Here is a 23,725-nt window from a genome sequence, read left to right as displayed (position 1 = left end):
CTCACATATTTGTTTTATGAAATTTGAAAAAAAATATAGCACAGAACTTGTTTAATTTGATACCAAATGACATTATTCAATATATTAACAATAACTGAATTCATTTTTTTTCATAAAATGATAACGATTTTTGCTATCAGAAAAATACGTGTATGAGCTGCTGACCCCTAATTATAGGGGCCAGCCCTTTTTTCTTAATTTTAAATGAAAGCTCTCGTTATTCTAAACAACTTTTGCTCTATATGTATTAACAAAATATTTTTAGTTTAAAGGTTATAATACAAAAAGCAACAAAATTTCAGCCCCGAAAAAATCTTAAACTTTGGCGACAAATAGCTCAAAAACTAACAAAGAAATTACGAAAATTTTCATGCCAGCAAAACTATAAAATGTTACCGACAATTTCGTCAAATTTCATGCATCTATCATCTGTAGTTCCCGAGATCAACTCTGGACAAAAGACCCCCCAATTTTCAATTAAAGGGCAATAACTCATAACCGGAAGTGAATTTAAAAAATTTGAAAAAAACGTCTAGAGATATTAATATCATCTACATACCCTGAAAGTTTCATAGCAATCAGACAAAAAATGTTCGAGAAATCTCGTGCACAAAATTTGCGGGAAAAAAAAAAAAATAATAATAAGAAACAGTAGAATAACAGAAGGGTTTTCCGTTGAAAAACGGAAAACCCTAAAAACCTGAAAAAGAAACATTACAATAATAGAAGGGTCTTCCGCTGAAGACGGAAGACCCTAATAATGAAAAAAGACAAAAACAATAGGTCTTTTCGACCGAAAGCCCTAATTACATGCTTAATGTAAACTGCATTGTTTCAAAACTTATGGGAATGAAATTAAATTTAAGATTAAAATCATTTCCCTTTTAAGTCATTGAACTTTACAGCAACTAGAAAAAGAAACAATATTAATTCTGGTAATGAAGGGAAACTTAAAGATAAGGAGAAAAAATATTAATCGAAATGAGAGAGAATATTTCTGGAAAATGGAAATCCTTATTCCACATAGTATAAGCTTTAAATTGTTCATAACACACTTATAATCCATTGATGAATATACAAATACAGTGTCAGGCCAAAAGTATTCACAGGAAAATGGAGGATGTCAATGAGAGTTACCTGGCTTAGCGTGGTGGAACTCGCCGTTTTCAACACAATAAGAAAATTCGCTTACCTTTAGTACTTTGTGAGGTGTCCCTTGGATCGAATGCAAACAATTCTCCATTGTAGGTGCTGATACAGGTTTTGAATGTAATAACCTGAGAAATTCTGCCAAATGTCAAGAATAGCCTTGAATTTTACAGCTGATCTTAGGTAGATGTAGCTGCAAAACTAGTCATAACAATTAATTGTTATTTAAGATGTGATAAAACTGCTTTTAATAGTTGTTCGTTTATAAAATGGTAAAGAGGTAACATGCATTTAACTGACAAGTACCAAGTACTCAACCAAAGTACTGAAGTACTGACGGGAGTTGATTTTATCGATTATCATTTATTCAAAATCAACGATATGTGATTTTGCATGGCAAGTACTATCAGTAATCGAAATATTTCTGAGAAATTGTATAGATCCAGGCAAGATTAAACTCTTGTCTTGTTCAACCAAACGCTCGGCTGTCTCCATTCATGATCTCCGAGCAAGAGAGACTCTGTTTTGTCGGATATTAACAGAGACAGCCAAGCGTCTGGTTGAACAAAACTACATTGAACTCTAGCGTAGGAATACATTCGACTTTAAAAAATATCTAAACTGTTTGTACAATTTAAAATCTTACTATTTTCATGGTATTTATAAATATTAAGTTTTTTTGAAAAACAATGCTTCATAATACATAGCATCGAATTTATTGATTATTTTCAAGAACTAAGTGTTGTCAGCGGTATAATTGATTTGTGCTTAGGTCCAAACACTGTTTCACTTTCGCTTTGCCCGAGTAAGTGCATTGGAGAGTTGATTAAAATCAACTCCCAAAAATGTCCAATTTTGTAAACTTTCTTTATAGCAATATAGCTAGATGTCATGAACCCATGGCAATTATTCTTGAGTAAGCAGCATGACAAAACATGCTTAAAAATGTACCTCCATGTGTTCCACAAAAAATTGGGGTTCTGACTTTGAAAATGCATCTCCCTTCTTTGAATTAATTCTGTATAATTCAAAAGAGGTTTTCAAATATATTGTTTCTGAAGTTTAAAGTGAAAAAAAGTTATGATAATGATGCATTTTCATTTAAAACATGCCACATGCAGCATCGATTGCTTACGTGGAATCTTTATAACACCAATAGGAATAATGACAACATGTTGGATCAGTTTACATGATTGATAACTCAATGTTATATACCCCCTAACCTTTCGACATTTGGGGATTTGTCCTCTTGTACTTACGTTCTATACATGTATCCAATTTATATATAATTGATGAATGAATAAAGTGTATTTTTCCCTACAAAGTATTATCAAGTTACTTTTTCTTGAACTAGAACAATATATCAATATCATATGCCATAATTTAACTGTTTTGTTGAAAGTATCCATTAGATATTTACATTAATTTTTAGTATTGAACTTTTAATCTTATCATTTTGTGTAGTTTTCAAGAGATAAATGAACAAGAGGTTCATAGTCAACAGATTAAACTGTTTTACATTGAAAATAATGTTAAAATATTTGCTATGAACTGGGTAATACAAGTTATGTATTTTTAGTTCAATTTAGGTTTTGTATTGTTTTCCAGGAGTTTCCCTATTCCAGATGAAATGTGAGTTTGAATATACCAATTGGGCAAATGATAGAAGTTGCAATCTAAATCAAGTTTACGGCATTGACAACTTTGATTGGACCCGACGATCTGGGTATACTCCAAGTTCAAATACAGGACCATCCTCAGCATCTCAGGGATCCTACTACATGTACATAGAGACTACCTCAAAAAGATACGGTCAGAATGCTGTGTTGATGTCCTCAGAAATGAATACAAGTATGTATACTTTTAATGTTTAAAGAAAAGGGAAAAGTCTCGGTTATAATTAGATTTTAATTTGATTTATCAAGCATAAAAGAAAACCCGCTTTTAAAGGACATGTTAACATGTTAACTCTACCGATTAAGCGGAAGTCTACTGCTTTTTACCTCTGTCTCCCGCCTACTGCTTTTATAACAAAATCTACTGCTTTTCTTCAAAATACATTCCTTGTTTTGGTAGATCACCATTTTGTACCAGCTTTTGAACTTTGCCATTTTTTGGCAAAATATTGCATATAGGGTACCCTCATTGTATGGATAACTCCTTCTACAGTTTTCAAGATAGGAAGTTATTCTTTCGCAGATCAGTTGTACATATATTAGAGAGAGGTGTGCATATTGCTAGAATTTTAATTTCTAAAAATTTATGGAAAAAATACCAGCTTTTGAACTTTGTCATTTCTTTGCAAAATATTACACATAGGGTACTCCATTTCACTTGATACAGTAGGATGTGTTTATCAATTCAGGGTTGACATGGATTATGGATACAGTTCATATAAAAGAAAACCCGGTTTGCTGTCATATTAACAGCTTTTCACTTGTTATTGCATGTGTTGATAATACTAGATTTCAAAAGTCTTTTAAGTTTTAGTTGATATTGTTAATTACTAATCAGAAATCCTTAGTACATATGTGTAGTATATAAAAATCTGTGCTTTGAAATATGCGCGAAAAAGGTGGCGCACAATGCTACCACTTTTGAGTTCTAATTCTACCTATTTTTCACCACTGGAGGTTAACATGTATGCTTTTAACTCTTGATATTTGTAGCTAATGGTGGATGTCTTCGATTTGATTACCACATGTATGGATCCACCATCAACACCCTGAATGTCAATGTCTCCACGGTAGCAAGTGGCACCCAGAGGTTGTGGTGGAGGTATGGAAACCAAGGAAACAACTGGTTACATGGTGCTGTCTCACTGCCCCAGCTTGCATCTTTGCAGGTTTGTTTTTTATATCCATGTTCCAAAGGAGAGATGGGTATACTGTTTTACCCATATGTTTCTTTCTGTTTGTCTGTCTGTAACAAATATTTCTCTCATTTTTTTCTCAGGAACTATTTTGCAGATGCTTGAAATTTTAACACACACTCTGCTAAGCCATGCCATATGGTGGGATCTATTTTTTGTAAAAATCGGACATCACTTTTCTGTTAAATGTCAAGTTTGTTGTTTTTTAGCTCACCTGAGCTGAAAGCTCAAGTGAGCTATTCTGATCACACTTTGTCTGTCATCCGTCTGTCCGTAAACTTTTCACATTTTCAACATCTTCTCAAGAACTACTAGGCCAATTTCAACCAAACTCGGCACAAATCATCATCCTTAGGCAAAGGGGATTCAAAGTTGTGAAAATTAAGGGTCACACCCGTTTTCAAGGAGAGATAATTAGAAATTAATGAACAATTTAGAGAATTTTTAAAAAGTCTTCTTCTCATGAACCATAAAGCCAGGAAAGCTGAAACTTGTGTGGAAGCATCTTCAGGTAGTGTAGATTCAAAGTTGTGAAATTCATGACCCCCAGGGGTAGGGTGGGGCCACAATGGAGGCTCTAAGTTTTACATAGGAATATATATGATTGCGCCCATGAGAAAAGGGTGCTTATGGCATTTTTTACACATTTTTACATAATTCAGTTAAACACATCTTAAAGTTCTCAAATCTAAAATTTTATGGCTATACGCTTATTCTAAGTACAGTTTTTGTCCATTTACAGTGATGCTATTTCAAAAGGAAAATCAGGACGTTGTGTTTCCTACACGCAACGTCCACAGTTTTTAAAGTAAAGGTCATCAATCATTACTGTGAATTAGTCGTTTTTTAAATGTAAAATTCAGCACTTTGTTATCAGTACCTTATAACATTGTTACCTATAGTTGTATGTTTGCACCTATGCGATTCATTTATTTAAAAAACAAAGGTTTGTTGTTTTTTTTAATCATAAATAAAGATGTTTCTACTGATAGCGAAGTTGTCTGCCAGTGAAAAGTGATTATTCAAAAAAAGAAATTTTTATGGCGGTTGTTTAGTTTCAGCTTATTTTGGGATATCAATGAGAAACCCAGTTAGTGGAATATTCTATGTGAACATATTTTATTCACATAATCACTGATTTTCCATATAATCAATCAATAACTAAAATATATTAGTAGCATTTGTCCTTAAACGTGCAATTTTCGTGACATTATTAAATACATGTATGTCATATTTTTAGTCTTGAACTTTGGGAACAATATCAGAAGTAACGTATTATACAATTGTGTTTAATCGTGATCCATTGTACAACTTATTGATACAATTATAGTAGCAGTACTGAACTATTCTTTTGAAATTTTAAGAATAGTTTCAGAAGTAACTAGACTTTATCCTGTGCAATCACAGATAATTCTAATATACTGCCGAGATCATGTCCTTTACAACACTCCTTCTGTTCAAAAGATTTTTCCATTCGACTTTATGCAGAATTTATGGAAAATAGTGTACCTTCCCTGGATCGGATGATATTTACCCCCTTCCAATATTGATAAATTTCACATAATTTAATATTGTATTTTTTTAGTGTATGTGGGATATTTTTACTTTCCGATCACTTCTAGACACATTTTTGTAAAACTACTGTGATTGTTTTACTACAATTGCTAAGCACCAACCTACCCCCCCCCCCCCCCCCCCCCACGCCTTTGCTTACACATTTCGGCATGCCCACACCCGAAAAATAATATCCAGACACTTATCACCTGTGTGTGACCATTCCACAGCAAATACGTAGGTTTAGTATTATAGAGAAAACATGTAGTTTGCAGAGATTGATTCCGTGTTTTGAATGTATATTTCACCATGAGTTTAAGATACCTCTCAACCGTCCATAATCCGAAGCATGCATGCATTTAAATACACCATAAGTGCGCTGTCTTCTAGCTGTATAATTAGTTTCTATGTATCATACATTCCAAAATCATTTGTAAATCTTACACACTTCATTAAAGCCGTAAATAATTTTATGAATCCGCTCCATCGACTAAAATAAATGTGAACATAAAGCTGAGGTTCGGACGGGATCGTGAAACTGTCTAATTCTCAAGTTCTTCGGTAATGGTCACAAGATAATGAACAAGTATTAAAATTGGTTTTGACCATTACAGAGTTATTGATTTATTAATGTTAATGGAATTAAAAAATAAGTTGTGACATACAACTTGAGGTAGATCCAACGTTTATAATATTAAACATGTTTTTTTACGATCATGGTTTATCGATATTAAAGCAGAAAATATATATAGCGAGTCAATAATTTTATACATGGTAATAAAAAAATGAGATGTAATTATGATATGCCAATATTTTTGGCAAAAAATTATATCTCAAACTACTCATGTGTGGAAAAATATTCCGAACTCTTGTGTCACCGTAGGTACTGGCACGATAACAGTTCCTCACGTTTTTTAAGCATACTGCTTGCGACTTGAGAAACTTGTATTTAAAAAAAAAAACCATGCAAGAACATGATATACATTTTATTTATCATCTAGTTTTTGTTTGTAACGTATTGTTAGAAATCACGTCGATGGATAATTAGCTTGGAGTAAAGCTGTAATAGGAATCACTTTTTCCTTTTATCTCATTGGTACATGTACTATTCCATGACTATTTTGTTGTTCTGGCTCTTAGTTTAAATATATAACTTGAAATAGGAAGTTTTAATTTTTAGAAAAGGAAAAGAGTATGATTACATCATTTCTGAATAAACATCCTGATAGTGACTTTCTGCATATTTAAATTCACTTGTGCTCATTACAAGGAATCGGACCACTAATCAAGAATTTGACTGTTTAACACCTTTTAAACACATGCAACAGTATTTAAAGCAAAATCGACATCATGAAAAAAGAATTAAAAAACAAAATCTAAATATTAACATAGCAATTTTCAATACAAAAATATAAGAAAACGTCTGTTTAAAACGTCCTTTTTAACAAAACACAGCCGACAGGAACATAAAATGGTGTTTTGATGAAGTTGTACATTGAGTTAACTTCTTTGTTTACATCCACCAAGCATGATTCCTTCTATTTCTAAAGAAAATTAATTGTAATTCATAGCTCTGTAGAAACTGACAGGACCGAAATCTACGCACTCCGTTTATCGATTGGTCGAAACATTAATCGACCTAAATAAGAAAAATCCTCGACAGCACGAAAGAATCATGATGATGTCGGACTCAACCTCCCGTTTAAGACGACTAAGCTTTTCCGTTTATTTAACGTATTGATGTACATTAACAATGATTTAGTTAATTTTACTTACTCTTTACGACCAATTCATTAATCTGTTAAAAGAAGAATGTAAATATAAACAATAAAATACCTTCATTGCTGATTCATGCGGGTTAAGACGGTAGTTATCATCGCAGAAAAAAATTATATAACCCGCTAGGGCGTGTTATGTTATGTAATTTATTTATTTATTTATTGCAATGTTGCCATCTTCATGTTGTACAAGAGTCATCAGAGAAAGCATTTGATTGTTTGATTCGCACTTATTATACACACCCATTTTTGCCCATCCAATTCATAAAAAAACGCAGGTGTGAATCATAGCTCTATAGAAACTGACAGAACTGAAATCTTCACGATCTAGTTCTAAACATTAAATTGATCGGTCGAAAAGAAATCATGGGCAGAGATTAAAAAAAAAAAAAATAAGTGGAAAAAGTGAGATTTAGCGCATTTTCAACAAATTCCCGTTGGGCCTTTTTAAATCAATTGATAACATTAAAGTTTAAGAAATGGGGGTCGCTAATATTTTTTCAATCTTAAACAATTGATTTAACAGTAAAACTTCTTGCAGGAAATTTCATCAAAATATATAGGGTAGAAATAATTAGACTCGGTCTTGTTAAGAAAAAAAACAAGGAATTGTTTGGGTGTTTTTTTAAGGGCATATCAGATTCATTGTGTACATGTAAATGCGGCGTTTTGCTTAACATTAAGATTGCATGAGGAAACACAATCACTTGCTATCTAAACTTAGGAAAAATTAAACAATACAAGTATTTACCGGATCGCTGAGATGTGTGCAGAACTGCAGACTTTCATCTGCCTTATTTCTAAATAGATTTTTTACTGTGTTCTTTTCAGCTTGTTCAACCAGAAATGTTTCTAGTTACGGCATTTTTAGTAATCCACCAGAAAATGGTTTAGGAAAGTAAGTTCATAGTACATGTATATGTACATGCAGCATACTTTAAAAAGTCGTACATCGTTAAAACAATACAGGCAACAGCACTTGCTGAATAAAGACGATACATGTACATGTATTTGTTAGGTTCATTTTTTTGCTTTCTTAATCCACGCACTTTTAGTATTTAAACGCGAGTAATTACTATTCGTGAGAAGCGCATCTCGCGAATTTTATAATCTGGCTTTTTGGACATATGTAACCTACATTAAACTAGTACTATGATAAAACTTCGGCATTTGCGAATTTAAGTTCTCGCGATTTGATGGAAAACTGCTAAATCGTGGAATTAATTTCTCGCGTAAAATAAGGAATCAACCGTATGTGGTATGAACAATGAATAATTTTCTTTAAAATAAGATCAATTTTCTTTACTTGTCATGTAAATATGTTAATATCAATGCGCTGTAAAAAAAAAAAAATGTGAAGCAGACGCCTTAAATTAATAGCAAAATATTTCTATAAAACTTTTCCAAATCATAGCCAATTTGGAGCATTAAGCTAATATCGGGAAAAATAGAAATACATGCAATTAATCAAATTTGTGTGCAAATTAAGTATAATAAGAGATTTTTAAAATGATGTGAAAATTAAATTTAAAAAGGTATAAAAACTATAAGCGATTTAAATAATGCGTTATAAATTTTACGCTTTTCAGACGACGTTATGACGTAACATCATATGTTTGTGACGTTATTTCTCTGTTTTGTCAAATATGCCATAAGCACCCTTTTCTCATGGGCGCAATCATATAGTAAATCTTTAAAAATCTTCTTCTCAGAAACTAATCAGCCAGGAAAGCTGAAACTTGTGTGGCAGCATCCTCAAGAAGTGTAGATTCAAAGTTGTGAAAATCGTGACCCCTGGGGGTAGGGTGGGGCCACAATGGGGGCTCTAAGTTTTACATAATAATATATAGAGTAATTCTTTAAAAATCTTCTTCCCACAAACTAATCAGCCAGATGATTCTTTATAATTGTTAAGACTTTGGCCCCAGGACAATTCTTTGGCCTCACAAGAAGGTTCGGAGTTTGACGTACGTTCATATCCTATATATAAACTATTGTTAAGGATCTTTTTGAGAACTGCAATACTCAACATATGATATGACTATAAAATCATCCTGTTAGAAAAAGGACTAATGATTGTAAACATAAGAATATCCAGGGAGAAAATGGATTTTATTTATACAGGTTCTACATGTATTATTTTACATTGTCCAGATATAGTTATACCCCCGCTCCGAAGGAGAGGGGGTATACTGTTTGACCCTTGTGTGTCTGTCTGTCTGTCTGTCCGTCTGTCTGTCCGTCCGTAACAAAAATTTGTCGCATTTATCTCAGCAACTGCTTATCGCAGATGCTTGAAATTTTAACACAGCGTTTGTTAAGGCATGCCATATCCTGGGATATATTTTTGTACCAATCGGACGTCAACTTCCTGTTAAATGACGACGTTGCTTATTTTTTAACCAAAATTTTCAAACAAATTTTCGTCAAAGATTTCTCAGCAACTGCTTATCGCAGATGCTTGAAATTTTAACACAGCGTTTGTTAAGGCATGCCATATCCTGGGATATATTTTTGTACCAATCGGACATCAACTTCCTGTTAAATGACGACGTTGCTTATTTTTTAACCAAAATTTTCAAACAAATTTTCGTCAAAGATTTCTCAGCAACTGTTTATCGCAGATGCTTGAAATTTTTACACAGTATTTGTATAGGCATGCTATATCGTAAGATATATTTTTGTACCAATCGGATGTCAACTTCCTGTTAAGTGACGACTTTGTTTATTTTTTGCCAAAATTTTCAAACAAATTTTCATCAAAGATTTCTCAGCAACTGTTTATCGCAGATGCTTGAAATTTTTACACAGTATTTGTATAGGCATGCTATATCGTGGGATGTATTTTTATACCAATCAGACGTCAACTTCCTGTTAAATGACGACTTTGTTTATTTTTTGCCAAAATTTTCAAACAAATTTTCGTCAAAGAATTCTCAGCAACTATTTATTGCAGATGCTTGAAATTTTAACACACTATTTGTTTAGGCATGCCATATTGTGGGATATATTTCTGTACCAATCGGCTTTCAACTTCCTGTTAAATGACGACTTTGTTTATTTTTTGCCAAAATTTTCAAACAAATTTTCGTCAAAGATTTCTCAGCAGCTATTTATTGCAGATGATTGAAATTTTTATACAGTGTATGTTAAGGCATGCCATATTGTTGGATATATTTTTGTGCCAATCAGACGTCATCTTCCTGTTAAATGAGTACTTTGCTTATTTTAGCCAAAATTTCCAAACAAATTTTCGTCAAAGATTTCTCAGCAGCTATTTATCGCAGATGCTTGAAATTTTAACACACTATTTGTTTAGGCATGCCATATTGTGGGATATATTTACCAATTGGATGCCAGCTTTCTGTTAAATGTCGACTTTGCTTATTTTGCATATTCACATCAGAGCGGGGGTATCACTAGTGAGCATTGGCTCACAGATTTCTTGTTTGTATTATGACTCTATTAAGCTGATTTTATCATACCTATTGTTCTTCAGGTGAGTGATGTGGCCCATGGGCCTCTTGTTTAGCCTACATTTTCAAACACATTTTTGTCAAAGTTGATTAATTGCAGATGCTTAAAATTTTAACCCACTCTTTGTTTAGGCATGTCAACTTCCTGTTAAATGTCGACTTTGCTTATTTTGTATATTCACATCAGAGTGGGGTTATCACCATTAGTCATACTGTGGAATCATTAAATTTCGTGGGGGCCAATTTTCGTGGATTGCTTAAATTTTACAGGATCGTGGGGATGTAATTTCGTGTATTCTCTAACACCTACAAAAGAAATATCACTTTATTACCCTAATTTAATTATTCATGGAGGATGTTAATTCGTGGATGAGAGGTACCCACGAATTCCACGAAAATTGAGCCACCATGAAATCTAATGATTCCACAGTAATGGCTCACAGATATCTTGATCGGTTTCCAGTGGTTCTTTAAAGACTTTCCTTTGCCCTGAAGATCACTAAGGGTGTTTTTGTTTGCTACCCCAAGAACTGGTCCAGGATATCTCCAGCGTCTACCTGCTATTTGGAAAGTAGACAATGGGGATCTACTGGAGATCTCCATACTGCAAACGAGCAAATTAGAATTACTCTTGCAGCTCTCCAATTGACAAAACGAATGCACACTAAGAGTGAATAGCCCCACAAAATTGTGTAACTCTTGGCTCTCTGGTTCATGGTCTCTGATGATTTGAATTGGGCTTTATCGGTCATTAGTGAAAATGCATGGATTTTTTGAAAATTATGATCTCTTTCATTGGTCATGTAGCAGGCAAATCTAAAACTTGAGTATGATTGGTATTTATAATAAGAAAAGGGGATTTTCTCAATGTTATGGAATACCTGTTTATAAACTATTAATTAATTTATGTTTATGTGTTTTTTTATCCTTCATTTGCTTACAGATTTTGATTGAGGCAACAGCTGGTAGTAGTTACACTGGAGATATAGCTATTGATAATGTGATTTTGAATGAGGATCCCAATTGTACAGGCAAGACATTAAATTATGAAATGTTTAATGAAAAGAATTTTTTCTCTGACCTTAAATATTATTTTTGTAATGTAACCTTGGCCATCTTTTACACCTTGCAAGACTGAGATTTTAAATTTTGTCAGTAATTAGTGAAGGCAATTCTAAGATGTGAAATGTAAAACTTGCTTCCGTATGACTTCATTATTTATTTCAAATTGGGACATAGTGCACATACTTTCATAAAAAACATATTGCATACTGTTTTTGATCCATTCCTTGGTCAGTAACATGCCTGTTCTTTTCAGAGCAGCTCCTAGTCTTATTGTGATGAACTAAAAATGTTAAAGTATGAAATTAATTGTGATAGGTCAATGAAGCATATAGCTTATACACCCCAAGGTGAACAGTTTTAAGATGTTCCTAAAAATGATTGCATGATGAATGAGTTTCATTATCTTTTTATTGATATTTAGTTGATGAACCAGATATGTACAAGTGTGATTTTGAAGATACTTATTGGTACACAAACTGCTTTTTACAACAAGAGAACTTTGATTCATCTTACTGGATCCGATCTGTAAGACTTATTTCTATATATTGATTGCTTTAGTGCTAAAAGCTGATATTTTAGATTGTTACATTCCAAGATCTTTCTTTTTTAGCATCCCTGATTTTAAGTGAATGTTTTGGATCACAAAAGTATTTGTCTGCAGTTCTTGTCTTAACTTTTGACACTATACACATACAAGTATATTCTAAAACCTCTTTACCAATTTCAACCAAACTAGGCATAAAACATCCCAAGGTGAAGGGAAATCAAAATGCTCAAATGAAGGATTAATAATATGCACACCTACAAGAACTACAGTGCTACAATATGTCATATCACATACTTATAATTCATGCATCCTAATTTTGGGTTGATTCAATTTGTTCAAACCATCATGACTCCAATCAGACATAGCAATGCTGTATACAGGGTTATATTTGCCACTTGTAATTTTCGCCCGTCTACGCTGTTGAAGAATTTCGCCTCGTCTTGAATTAGCCCAGACAAAGAGATAATTTGAAACATTGGAATTTGCTTAGTCTTAAATTCACCCACAAGCAACGAGGGTGAGAGGGCAAAAGTAAAAGGAGCAAATATTTCTCTGTATTCAGTAGTGGGGCTATGGGGTGTGAGCAAAGTTCCATAAAGAAAGTTATAAAAGGAAAAAAAAATCTTTTTCTCTGGAATAAGTCTTAACAAATAGTCCTAAAAAGTTGTAAGTGGTGGTTATTTTCTAAACCATTCAACCTCATTAGAAAGTCCTGTGTATCTGTTGCTCATTGTTTAATTTTTTTTTTTGGTTACAGACTTATACTTCCACAGCAGGGACTGGTCCAAGTTTGGCACATGCAGGAAGATACTTCATATATCTAGAAGCAGACTATGTTTCAACAGGAGGAAATGCAGTCCTATCTGTCAAACCATATGCAATCAAAAGTAAATGAAATGAATAACAAATACATGGCCACTGATATTCCCAGCCCCACTTGATGTCATTCTCAAGCCAGGACTGAAGTATTAACAAAGCCTCGTCCTAGACCATGAATCTTGTCTCTTCAGTTGAATTTCACAATCACACACAATGATAAACAAATCTATTAAGGATAGTTTATTTTGATGTCTCTCTTTGTAATATGTTTATTTGATATGTTCCTGAAGTAAATAAAACCTTTAGGATCCTTTACTGTTCCAAACTAATTTATACATGTAACAAAGTTGTTCCATATTGAAATAATTGAGACCCGTAGTACTCATATAAAAAACATTCAAAAGATATGCACCATTATAAGATAAATTAGATCTCTATATTTTAAGCCTGTTATTCCTCTCATTTAATATTTTTTCTTGCAGATGTGTCACAGTGCTTGGTTTTCTACTACTCTATGTATGGTAGCACAATGGGGTCCTTAAGGGTGAACAAGATTTCAGCTGATAACAGAACCAGTATTCTGTGGCAGAAACAGGGTGACCAGGGCTCAGCCTGGAACCAGGCTTATGTTGACCTTGTTAACTCTGATGCAAATACGAAAGTGAGCAAATTTTTGTTTTGTATTGTCCTAGTACCTTTCAGACTAAGTATCAGCAATATCTTTAAATCTGTGATTAACTGTGTATACTTTACTACATATACATCTAGTCTGTCCCAAGATATTTATGCAACACATTTTGGGGGTTTTTTTTCAATGAAAATACACGTACCTATGAAAGAAGTGCAATTTAAATCGATGATATCCAAGATATTTTTAGTGACACAATATCATTTTTTCCCTTGGAAAATTTCTCAGGAGCAGAAACAGCTATAGTTTTCTTATGAAAATATATCATGGAAAATGTTGACATCTTTTCTGTTGTGAATATAAATAATTGCACTTGACAGATAGACACACACACATAGATCAATTTTAATTTGAGAAATATTATCCCAGTACACAATTTCATAAGAATTCCTTCAGTTAAAGACCAGAACATGTGTACCATATATGGTTGATATAAAACATAGATGAATCTTACCAAAAATATTTGACCCTGACTTATTTTGGATTTTCAAGGTTAAATATAAACCTGAATACACTGATTTGACGTGTAGACAATTAGCTAATATTATACTTTTCTACCAATTTGCCGCATATTACAAACAAAGGGGAGAAGGGGGGTTGTTTTTTTGTTTTGATTAAGAAAAAATACCCACTAGTTGTATAAAATGATTCATGAAATGTTTAATATATTGTATAATGATTTGATACTTAATTATAATCCATGATCAATTAACTGTAATGTCAATGTTTCAAACTCTTTGTTAATATCAAATTTGCCAAAAATAAGCCAGAAACACAGTTTAATGCATACTTGCCAACTGACCCGATTTCGTCGGGTCACACCCGATTTTTCAACCCTTCACCCGATTATTTTTTATGACCCGGGGGGTCATGCTTTTCACCCGATTTTTGTCGAACAACCCGAAAATCTCCCGATTTCCGCATTTGGTTCGTAAATTACGTTGCGCGTTTGACTTCCAGTTATGAACCCAAGCTGAGCTTGGATTTACGTAACGCGTAAACAATGACAATGGCTATAACAGACACATTAAGTGTAATTATTATCGTGAGTTGTTTTGACTAAGCGAAGGTTTAAATCATTAAGTGTGATGGCTTCCAATAAGAAAAGGTCTTCATCGGGGCCAGCTGAATCAAAACCAACAAAAAAGAAAAAGAAAACAATATTTTTGTACCTATCAACATATATGGGAAAATGAATTCCCATAGTTAAAACAAAATAATCGAGTACAAAACGAGACTTTTGTGTTCTATGTAACGCACATTTGAATATTGGATTTTGTGCCCAAAATAATCTGACTAAACATTCAAAAACGCTAACTCATCTATAAAATGCTTTTTAATACACAAAAGTCTTCCAAGTCACCTACAACTTTCATGTCATCATTTACAGAGTTCAAAAGCAAGGTTAATGTAGCAAAAACTCTTTTTGCATTTTTTTTTACCTGAACACAACCTATCATTTTCTGTGTCAGATCACTTTACAAAATTCAAAATCAGCAACTGTTAGTTAAAATGCTTCTTTGCAATAAAGTATTACACATAAGTTTTAACACATATTTCTAATGTACATACCTATGAAATGCATGGTAAATATGTCGTGAATGTCGTTACGCGCTATGACCAGATTTTTTACTTTCCAAATCTGGTCATGACCAGATTTTCATATGTTGGAGGTTGGCAAGTATGGTTTAATGTTATATTTTGTCATTCGACTTTCATAAATGATATGCATATAAACGAAGCCAGACAAATTTAGATTTTGTCACAAAATGAGTGTTGTAAAAATTAATGTGTGTTTTGTCCACTAATGATGAATTCACATTGAGTTTATTTGTGTAACTCTTTCAGATAACCATAGAGGCAATAAGGGGGCCTGGCAGATATTCAGACATTGCTATTGATGATGCCTATCTTTTTGATGGAAACTGCAACCCATCGTCCTGTGCCTCTCATATGGACACCAGTGTGAACTGCACCTTTGATAGGACGACTTGTAGCTACAATAACACTGACGGCCAGTCCTCATGGAGCTTGAGTGACACTGGCAGCACTGGGGGTGAACTTCCGATGGATCACACTTCAGGCAAAGGTGAGGTGATTGTTGGCAAAAATTTTATCAATTACTTTAAAAATATAATTTCATTTATGTGTGTTAATTTTATGAAATTTTATATGGAATGAAAATATGTACAACTGCCCAAGTAAATAGTAATATAAAAAAATGACAGAAAATGCATTTGCAATTGATGACTAAATTTGGCTTTAGAATACACTGTTTTATTTCTCAGGGACTGCCACATCTGGTCAAATGCTGCCTCAATGATTCGTTTTCTTGAAATACCGAAAATTAAAGGAAAATAACTCCATTGTTAGTTTTCATGTAAAATATGAAAATTGGGTTATTTTCCTTTGCAAATCTTGCTTTGACATGTAGTTGTTTGCTGCATTGTATTTTATTTTTTTCTTTTGGGCTGAAAACTAAAGAAACTTAACATTTTTATGACCCTAGAGAAAAATGTTTTAATATTATGACTATAAAGTTTTTGTTTGTTTGTTTTGGTAGGTACCTACATGTATTACCAGAACCTACAAGGAAATGAAGGCGATAGTGGTACACTGGAGTCTCCAAGCTTTTCGTCGCCTGACAATGCCCGGTTCAGTTTTTACTACCATATGAATGGGGCCATGACGGGACACTTGACCGTGTGGGCAGCAAACAGTTCAGGATTTATACTGGGAGATGTCCTCTTACAGAGACAGGGGGAGCAGGGAGATCAGTGGTACTACTTCTGTACTTCTCTGCCATCTCGGGAAACAATGTCATTACATTTCAAAGGAACTCGTGGCACACTTGGAAACAACCACATAGCAATTGACGATGTGGTCATTGACAACGGAGATTGTCCTTGTAAGTTCAGAAATTAAAATGATGATGTGAATATTATTATCGTCAAAGTCATAAGTTTAGTTTTGTATTCTTGTCTTTGTGAAGCCTGTGCAGTGAAACATGAAAAGATATTGCCATTGTTATCTTGATTATATTCAGAGTTTATAGGATGTTTATTGACAAATTGTTACAAAAAGGAGAAAAATAGTGTGTATGGTAAATGAAAAATGATAAAACTATATAAGTGTGTATCATTCCCCTAGTTCTTCAGTTTGAAGAGACTTCAATTTATTGGAATGATGAATTAAAAGACTTATTGCACACACACAGCAATGAATGTTTAGTAGAACACTAATGCACATACAGTGATGTTTTGATTGATACACACACAATGATGTTTTGTAGATGGACTAAAGGATGGTCTCTGTGACTTTGGACAGCCTGCTATCTGCAGCTACTCGGTGAACTGTACAGGATGTAGGCAGGAGTCGCCTTCCTATAGGTGGAGGAGGACATCTGGACCAGCTCCAAGCTTACACACCGGACCTAGAGGGGACTCGGGCAGGGACTCGGACCCTGGAGGTACTGAAAGGGGGGGAGGGGGCATATCTTGGTGATCCTGTACTCAAGGTGGAGGGGGCCTTGAAAGGTTTTTTAAGGGGGGGGGGGTAGAAGCTCTGCCCCAAACTTATGGCTTGTAAGGATAAAATGAATAGAAAATTGTCTTTATGCTCATTCTTTGTCTGTCTGGAAATTTCATCTTTCATCTGATATATGTTAGGCCAAGGGAGGTTAATTGAAATGACCTAGTGAACACTTAACGAAATTTAATGAGGTTTTTCTTAACAATTGTTTTTGCTAAAAGCCAGTCCTTCATTTTTTAGCTTATTCATCTAAGATTATTAACATAGACTTTGTCACTATACAGTGTAGTTAGTTGCAGCAAAACATAAAATCTAATCTTCTCTAATTAAAGTTGGTTTGCAGTATTTACAGTATTACATTTTCATTCCTTTAATAAGTCCATTTGGATGAAAGCATGCATTTTATGTTTACAGCAAAGCTCAAAGTCAGATGCATTTTATAAAATGTAATTTTTGTAATATTTTTTTTGTGAATTTTATCTTGGATCTGTTAGTGTGTTTAAACAATCACCTGTGTGTGTTTTAAGGATACTATCTGAATGTGGATGCCAGTTATGGAAACCAAGGAGACACTACTGCAGTATCCTTCCCAGAATTCCTTGTTAACAGCCAAGCTCTCGTACTGACATTTGACTATCACATGTATGGAGAAGATGTTGGGAGCTTGCTTATGCAGGTCTGTATGAAGTTTTCTTTTCTTTCTGTACCAGTGAAGCAGCTTTTATCACCAAACAAGAAGAAAATACCAGCTTTTTGTGCATAAATTGACAACAATATTATTTCAGGTCTTTGATATCACATCCAACACAAAAAGACATTTGTGGACCAAATCTGGAAGTCAATGGAACAGTTGGGCTTCTTCCTGTGTCAGTTTGTCTGAGTTTTCTGGTAGAACAGTAGAGATTTCTTTCATTGCTGTGAGAGGCCCTGGACCCTTAGGAGATATTGCCATTGATAACATTCAGTTGTCACCCAGTTGTCCATGTAGGCTATTCTTTTTTCAGAATCTGTTTCTAGAAATGATAAAAAGTTTTATGCATTATTTTGTAAAACTGGAAAGGCTAGCAGTTATTTATACATCATTCTGTCAATGCTTTGGGTTCTTAGCCCACCTGAATTAAAGGTTCGTGTTTTTTTCCATATTTTATAATGCCTGATCATTTGAATTTTCAGTCTCTGCTGACCCTGTTAGCTGTGACTTCGAATCTTTGTGTAAATACCAGACTGTGAATACCTCGAAATCTTGTCAGTCTTCAACCTTGAGCTGGCGGAAAGTCCAGCCAGCCAGAGACGGAGGACGTGTGTATCAAGACCAGACTCTGCAGTCCAGATATGGTAGGTGAAAGGGGATGGTACAGTAAAACCGTTGTCTGTAGTATGTTGTGTAGAAAAAAGGGTTTAATGAATTTGGTACACATTTTATTTGATTACTATAGAATCTGAATTAAACGTAAGCAAATAGTATTTGTTTAATATTGGAAGAAGCTCTTATCACATGCTTTGAAATTTTGCTTTAAACTTTCAGACAGTCCTTGAATAAATGAAATTTTACCAAAATTTCCATGCTCACAATTTTATGTTATCACGATTTCACACAAATCGCACAATATAAGGAATCTTTCATATGATACCTGAAAATGAATATTATATAAATAGTGCCTGTTTGGGAGGGTATACGTAACAGTTGAAAATGACATCCCTGAGAAAACCATTGTCAACCGACGCGAAGCGAAGATTGACAATGGTTTTCAAGAGGAGTCAATTTCAATACTATTTATTTTATTATACTAAATGTCTTGATTTTAAAGAAAACTTTAATTCTTTTATTTTTTTTTGATTGATCAAGAGATAACCTTAAATAACTGCGTCTAAACCAATAAGATTTCAATATTTAAGATGAAAGTAGAATAATATTTGTTTTGTCTTGTTCAATTAATTATGTAATAATTTAAGTGTAACGTTCTCCGATCCTCAGCCTCAAAGTATTATTTTCATCATAGAAATGTTATTTGGCCTTCACACTTTATACATGAAATGAAAGAATAAAATATTGATGGTTATATCCATGCAAGTTATTGCAAATTTACTTACAAGGATATAATAGAATATCAGATGAGATCAAAGAAAAAAACTGTTGTAGCAGTGCATTGGTGGCTCAAACCTTTTTTACCTTTATGCAGAAGGTCTCCATGAAACAACTTAGCCAAGCAGTTTGTTGTTACCTGTTTGTAATATTAACACATTGCAAGACTAATTAAATTTGTCTTTATAAAAGGCAGATATATGGTACAGGTAAAGAAAAATCCGGATAATTTAGAGTTATCAAACATTGCTGAGGATCAAAGATCGTTAAACTTGCAATTATTATGCCCCCCCTTCGAAGAAGGGAGGGCATATTGCCTTGTTGCAAAGTCCACCAACAGTTTCCATTCATTTTCTTTGCAAAGCATGCACATATTGAAATGAAATTTGGTAAACAGGTTTATATGATCGAGCAATTTTCGACAGAGTTATGCCCCTTCGACGTAAAAAAAATTCCAATTATTTGTAGTTTCCGTTTCTTTTCTTAGCAGAAGATACACATATTGAAATGAAATATGTTATACAGGTTTTATCATAACATCTAGGTCAAGTGTGATTTTGGGTACAACCGAGCAATTTTCAACAGAGTTGTGCCCCTTGGACATTGAAAAATTCCAATTATTTGCAGTTTCTGTTCATTTTCTTTGCAAATGATACTTCTATTGTGTTGAAATCTATTGTACAGGTTTATCATAATAATATCTAGGTCAAGTTTGATTTTGGGTATGACCGAGCAATTTTCGACAGAGTTAAGCCCATTGGACGTAGAAAAATTCCAATTATTTGCAGTTTCCGTTCATTTTCTTTGCAGACGATGCACATACTGAAATTAAATTTGATATACAGGTTTATTATAATATTATCTAGGTCAAGTTCGATTTTGGGTACGATTGAGCAATTTTCAACAGAGTTGTGCCCCTTGGATATCTCTTGTTTTTGTCATAATTCTGATTGCTTAATTAGGATTTATACTACCGGTACTTGTCAGTGAGTATATTGCATAAAACCTGGTTTTGTTGACAAGAAGTTTGTCTCTGTTCTCTCAGTGATATGTGTTATTCAACAGGGCACTTCTGGATTGTTGAGAACCAGGATAGCAGTCTGAGGAACCAGTCCACTGGGGGTCAGGGAGGGGATCAAGCTCTGCTGGTGTCCCCTACAATGTCACTCAGAGGCGACAGCTCACTCAGTCTCTACTTCCAGAAAGCCAACCAGACCAAACTCACCATTGGATATTTTCTAGCATCAGGTATGCCAAATATCAAAGCTTTATTTTAGTGTATATGTGATGTACATGTAAATTTAAGTTCCTATTTGATTGAATGGAAGTGTAAAGTTTATACCATATATGCGTTTTTTTCGTGTGTCACAAAATTTGCGAAAATGGGGAAAATGTGTAGCATTTTTAATTTGCGCCAGTCATTTTTTTTGTGAGGCCTAAAAAAAAAATAGGTTTGTTTCCGCTTTCCCGACCGACCCTAACTTAAACCCGCCGACCCAAAATTTTTTTTCGAGTTTTTTCGTAAATTTCTGTTTTTATCCGTTTTTTGTTAAAATTTCGTTTTTATCCGATTTAAAAATTTATTCTGTCCTCCAAATTTAAGTCGTAAAAACGCTTATAGAACTTATTTAGATGTCATCAGTGTTGTGTAGATGTTTGTTATTTACAAATGGCAGCACATGTCGTGGCAGTTGAGTTCGAGAAATGTTCCCACCAGCCGGGGAAAAAGTTCATCACATCATTTAAACAATGACAACAAATACTTGGTTTTTTTTATCTTACCCAGTTTAATAGATAAATGGTTTAATATGCACAATTGAACAGATGGAGAGGGAAAAAAAAAAGATTAAAAAAAAAAAAAGCCGACCGACCGACCCTAATTTTTTTCAGCCTGAAAGCGGAAACAAATCTATTTTTTTTTTAGGCCTGATTTCAAAAGTTTCTAATAGAAAATAATCCAGAATATAATTTCTACGTATTCAAAAATTTGCGATTTAAAGGACATCACGAAAAAAGCGGAAATTAGATCATCGCGAAAATTACCGAATATACGGTACTTTGCTGTAATTCACTGATAACCACTGATCTATGTTTATATATGAAATGTTATAAGGTCTTTTTTCTGAAAACTTGCCTAATTCTTATTTAACTTCAGAAGATCTTCTCCACATATTTCTTCTTTTTTCTTTAGAGTTGAAATTTAATCCACGTTTGCCAGGCGTAGTTGAGCTGTCGGATTCCTTCTCTGGCTACGAGACCCTCTGGTCCACTTTGAACCCTGCCCCGGTCTGGACCCAGGCTTGTATAGATGTGGGACATACCATAGACAATGTAGTCCTGGTGTTTATTCTGGAATGTAGCTCTCTCAGCCAAGACTGTTACGCTGCTATTGATGATGTTTCTGTGAACACAACTCATAAATGTTCAGGTAGATTTACAAATGGATTAACACAAGCTTTCTTTGTTTGTATTGTTGCATTGAACTTAGCTGTTGCATGTATATTATCTTCCTTTTTTAGTCCCATTTTTGGAAACTGGATGTACCTTCAACTTAACAGACCAATGTCGAGAAACTATCAGTTCTCAGGGCACTTGCAACTTGTTTGGTCCAGAATTTTTGTGGACCCACAGCAGTACTCTATTCTCCCAGCCTCCAGGTATGATCGTTTTAGTCATTTTTAATATGTTTAAAGGTGCTACCTTTGTGGCGAGCGCGACAAGAAAATTCTTAACATACAATGTACCTTGCATCAGAGTCAACTTGATGATATTTTGACAGTTATCAACTAACATCAAAGAATTTGAGAGAGAGAAAGGAAAGAGATTTATATCATATTTATATGTTTAAAAAAAATGGTACAATATACATAGACTTGCTTCCCCTATAAACTTTTTTTATTCTTGGAGAGAATTAATCTGTCTGTAAAATGTAATTTATATTTGATTTAATTAAAACTGTAAATGAAAAATACAGTTTTATTTTTTCTTTTGTACCCTGTCATAATCTTGCCTTTTTTTTCCTGGTTCATAATTTTTAAAATTTGTTTATTTTTGCAATCTAATTGCATACATGTACGTTGTATCCGTCCCCTGGTCACTGTTTGTAGGTGTTTAATTTCCCATTTTCCAGTTTAATCTTTTGACAATATACAATATCTACATAGATTTTTTAACTGTTTTTTTTTTCTCTTTATTCTTTTTAATTTAAATCTAAATGAATTTTTTTTTGATTTCCTTGCTGTATATGCATGCAAAATTAGCTTAAAATTGAATCAATATGAGAGTAAACTATGGCTCTTGCTTTTATATAGATTATCTCTATCAAAACCATAAACATAAAAAATAAGATTAAGAACAAATCATTTCAGGCAGGTATCGCAGTTTATACTGAAATAGCTAGTGCACGCATTACAGATATTTGATCCACCTTTAAAGTTATCGCAAGAAATATAGTGCAAGATCACTGTGGCATCATATGTTTAGATTTATAATCAGTTGTTTACGTATCTCAACTCAATACAAAGGAATAGAAGCATGTAAAAAATCTCTTTGGTCTCACCAAAGCTTCAGACCTCAAGGCATCGTAAATTACAAGTTAAATATCAGCCATTTTTGGCATAGCACCATGGAAGAAAACATTAAAGAGCATTACATTTGTATGGGATGTAGACAAAAAAAATTTGTAGATGAAAATGTACTAGGTTTACCAGTAACTTGTTCTTAGCGCCGGCGAGCTGAGCTTGCTATAATGAATATAGAAAACACTATCACAATATATACATAATGACATCATGCACTGGGTTGATAACCTTTTGCATACTTGTGTTCAATATGATTTCTACTATCTTCAACCATATTTTTAAATGTTAATTTTTTGGAAGAGAAATACATAACACCACATGAAGTCCTTTAATTCAATACTTTAGATTCCTAATCAAATGCAAGGAATTAATATTCGCTTAAATTTGCGAGAAGCATGTCTTGTGGATTTTAAAATCTCGTATTTATTTTTTTTTTAAAGGTAAACTAAATGAATTTTTGTTAAAAATCCTGTGTTTGCGATTTTATATTCTCATGATTTGATGCAAAACTGTGTAATCGCGGAAATAAGTACTTGCGTGAAATAAGGCATCTACAATTAGTGAAAGTTCTAATATAATGAG

General features: G+C 33.5%; 1 protein-coding gene across 6 annotated transcripts in view; it reads left to right on the top strand.

Moving 5' to 3' along the window:
* LOC128188553 (uncharacterized) overlaps positions 1-23,725 on the top strand; it is a 132,496-nt gene that overhangs the window by 70,936 nt on the left and 37,835 nt on the right. For all 6 annotated transcript variants that reach the window (XM_052859681.1, XM_052859699.1, XM_052859709.1 and 3 more), the window contains 15 exons: positions 2,758-3,000; positions 3,819-3,994; positions 11,773-11,860; positions 12,316-12,419; positions 13,199-13,328; positions 13,743-13,921; positions 15,797-16,037; positions 16,512-16,856; positions 17,241-17,417; positions 18,007-18,155; positions 18,265-18,463; positions 18,653-18,814; positions 20,628-20,810; positions 21,754-21,990; positions 22,082-22,219. In XM_052859681.1, the coding sequence (XP_052715641.1) occupies positions 2,758-3,000; positions 3,819-3,994; positions 11,773-11,860; positions 12,316-12,419; positions 13,199-13,328; positions 13,743-13,921; positions 15,797-16,037; positions 16,512-16,856; positions 17,241-17,417; positions 18,007-18,155; positions 18,265-18,463; positions 18,653-18,814; positions 20,628-20,810; positions 21,754-21,990; positions 22,082-22,219 (2,751 nt within the window). The remainder of the gene's footprint in view (positions 1-2,757; positions 3,001-3,818; positions 3,995-11,772; positions 11,861-12,315; positions 12,420-13,198; positions 13,329-13,742; positions 13,922-15,796; positions 16,038-16,511; positions 16,857-17,240; positions 17,418-18,006; positions 18,156-18,264; positions 18,464-18,652; positions 18,815-20,627; positions 20,811-21,753; positions 21,991-22,081; positions 22,220-23,725) is intronic.

Source organism: Crassostrea angulata, chromosome 1 (assembly GCF_025612915.1).
Source record: "Crassostrea angulata isolate pt1a10 chromosome 1, ASM2561291v2, whole genome shotgun sequence".
NCBI lineage: Eukaryota > Metazoa > Mollusca > Bivalvia > Ostreida > Ostreidae > Magallana > Magallana angulata.
This window is presented reverse-complemented; position numbering and strand designations above follow the sequence as displayed.